Raw genomic sequence first — 2,982 nt, 5'->3', positions numbered from 1 at the left:
AATGTAAAACATTATGAATGAGGCATTGTTCCAATTTCCAAATGTTAAGTATTTGTTCCTCTAAAGCAAGAGAAAAGAACCGAACGAAAGACTGATTGAACGGACGGAAACAAGAAAGCAGATTTATGAAGTAATGAACACTAGAAACAATCTTACTTTCCTGACCAGAATCTCAAGTATGTTTTATCTATTCTTGCACAAGCTTCCTGTTTTTGGAAAATGATTAAAAGCATATAATAGTCATTAACACTCAAATGGCAAACAAATTGATGTCAAAATCAGATAATTAGCAATGACAAGGAGGTGATACAACTTGCAATCTTATCCCAAAAGGGCCCTTTGCTTATTAAAAACGTATTGCTGCTATCAGTGTCCTCTCTCTCTCTTTAATTAGTCATATTCCTATTATCCTTATTTGGGAGAAATTCTGGAATATATACAGCTTTAATTTTGCACCACTAATAATGCTTTAGTTAGACCAGTACCTACATTAAGAAGAACCCATTTGCCTGTCAGTGCTGGATAACTATATGGATCAAACCAGACAAAGAAAAAAAGAACCATCTTGCCAAACAAAAGCAATATAAACTAAAGAAAAATGGAAAATAAATATCTGTCTACAGCAGCCAAGCAAGTACTGATACATTATGTGTTTTCAGTTGCTGCAATTACCAGTATTTCAAATGAGTCTGCTTCAGTCGGCTAGCTAATGACAAGAACTGACCAGTAACTAATAAAGGAGGACCAACTTGTTGGTCATTAGATCAAAGGAATATAGTTCCAGTGAAAATAAAATAAAATAAAAGGGCCAGCCCTTTCATACTGATTCTCCTCTAGCAATTGATGTTCCTTGTCCTGCTTTATCTTGTGGCTCTTAAGGGAACGGGTCACTTCATATTCTGCCCTTTTGGAAGATATATTCGGCCAACTGGCTTAACCCCACCACCCCTTTTAAGGCTTCTCCTCCTGCTTATAAGGAGCTCACTTGGTTATCTATTTTCTCAAGCCATTCCTTGACTTCAGTCTTCAAGTAACCAATCTTCCTTGACTTAGAAGGAAAAAAAACAACCATTCTTTTCCCTTCTTTCCCTTCCTTTTGGGTTCAGTCTAGTACCTCTTCTTAACAAGTGCTTTTAGATTATCTGTAGAAGTGCTTTCATGGCATCCAACTCACTCAGTTCTTCAAGAAACTCTAACTCCTCGTGGACTCCTAAGCAAAACAAGCAGTTCGAAAAGGCCCTGGCTTTGTATGACAAGGATACCCCGGACCGCTGGCAGAAGGTTGCCAGAGCTGTGGGTGGGAAATCTGCTGAGGAGGTGAAGCAGCACTATGAGGTCCTCCTTGAGGATGTCAATCACATTGAGGCCGGCAGAGTCCCATTTCCTCGTTACCGGGGCGACTAATAAGGCCAATAGTTTGAACTTTGAATGGCAGCGGTACTTAACTAGTTCCTCTCTACTGTTTTTCTTCTTCTTCCTTTTCTCTTTTAACATTTTGCTTTGCAATCCATAAACAAATGACCATTTCTGGTACCCTGTATTGGACCGGACTGGTTAAGCTGGTTTGTATTCAAAGGATATGTTGCAATATGACTTATGAACTTAACGACAGAATGCTGGTTGTTCCCGGTTAACATGAACAAGATGGGCAACACCATTTCTGATATGGGCAGTTGTATCTGTCCACACTTAAGTTCATGTATCCATGGGAACAGCTGGTTGAGTTATGTATCTACTATCTCCATTTCCTAGTCCCCCTTAGAGCTTCCTTTTTTTCTTTCGTTTTTTTTTTTTAATTCGGTGGGGACAATAGAAAAGTCCAGGAAAGTGAAATTGAGAAGTACTTCTGAAGTGCTTGTTCTCAGTGTGGTCCATCAGTTTCTGCAACTGATCAATAGGCTAAAATCCTACTCCCTCACCTAACTACTTATCATTATACAATGTATTTAATGCAAAAAGGAAATAGCTGACCACACTAGTTCAACTTCTTATCCTGTCTCTAGGCCAAAGAAAGTCCACATGTGATCTAATCCTACCTCCTTTTGGATAACATATGCCAGTGCTCCTATGGACCTAATACATTGGCCTGATTTCTCTAGCATACCCAACTCAATATTTTATCCTTTCTTTGCAACCCATATGAACCTTTTGGCTTTTGCCTACGCTTGGATTTAACTTTTGGAATTCTTCACATTTTTGCAGGCTGGTTTAAAGTCTTTCTGCAGACGCAGACTTACGTTCCTCTATAAAAAATTCCACCTTGTAAGGTCTTCAAGTATATGATATCTAACGTTTCAAAGAAGTTGAAGATGCAAACTTGTGAAAAGTAGCAGATGCAGATATGTATGTAAATGAAGCAGTTTGGGTTTTATGCAACTAAGTGAACCATTGTTATGGCTTTTCAGTGTACCAATCACCATGTATTTGTGTATGAAATTTTCAGTACTAGTATGATTATGACGTTTGCTCATATTTCTTTCCTTTCTGTTAATCCATAGATGCAGGGGTCAAATGGGGCGGCCTTGTCCCTTTCCCAATCTTATCCCTTCCCTATTGTTGTCCAGCTTGAATTCTCCATCCTTGGGGATGAGATTTGCACTACAAACAGCACAGCAGAATTACAATGTAGGCTAGAAAAATGAAGATGTTCTCCTGGAATGGTAGAGAAAACTTGAGCTATACGGCAATCAGAGCATGCAAAGTGATCTAAATGGATGCGATTATTGACTTAATCAACATCAACATAATCATGAATGATAATTAAATGATAATGATATCTATGGGGGAGCTTGATGGAATCTAAAAAGTCAAAAAGGTTGTGGAGAACTTGATGGCTGACCTGACAGATTCTGGACTAAAGTATTCAACCAAGAAAGACGGCCACGAGGGGAATCTAAATTTTATATTATAACCTCTAACTTGAGTACTAATTTTAATGTAGTTAAAGGAGAAGTCAAATGGAGTGAGGGAATTCAAATTCTG

The 2,982-nt window shown here is 38.4% G+C and overlaps 1 protein-coding gene across 1 annotated transcript; it reads left to right on the top strand.

Annotated features, from left to right (window-relative positions):
• Positions 1-1,020: 1,020 nt before the first annotated feature.
• On the top strand, positions 1,021-2,404 carry LOC117635099 (protein RADIALIS-like 4). The gene is made up of 2 exons (XM_034369440.1): positions 1,021-1,437; positions 2,203-2,404. Exon 1 carries the CDS (start codon positions 1,159-1,161, stop codon positions 1,402-1,404), a length of 246 nt encoding a protein of 81 aa, XP_034225331.1. The 5' UTR covers positions 1,021-1,158; the 3' UTR covers positions 1,405-1,437; positions 2,203-2,404.
• The last annotated feature ends 578 nt before the right edge of the window (positions 2,405-2,982 follow it).

The sequence above is a fragment of the Prunus dulcis genome, chromosome 7 (genome assembly GCF_902201215.1).
Source record: "Prunus dulcis chromosome 7, ALMONDv2, whole genome shotgun sequence".
In the NCBI taxonomy this organism is placed as follows: Eukaryota; Viridiplantae; Streptophyta; class Magnoliopsida; order Rosales; family Rosaceae; genus Prunus; species Prunus dulcis.
The sequence above is the reverse complement of the archived record's forward strand: the minus strand, read 5'-3'. Positions and strand labels throughout refer to the sequence as shown.

Bases quoted from the DNA above. Each gene is read 5' to 3' on its own strand.
- LOC117635099 (XM_034369440.1), top strand. From the start codon at position 1,159: ATGGCATCCAACTCACTCAGTTCTTCAAGAAACTCTAACTCCTCGTGG.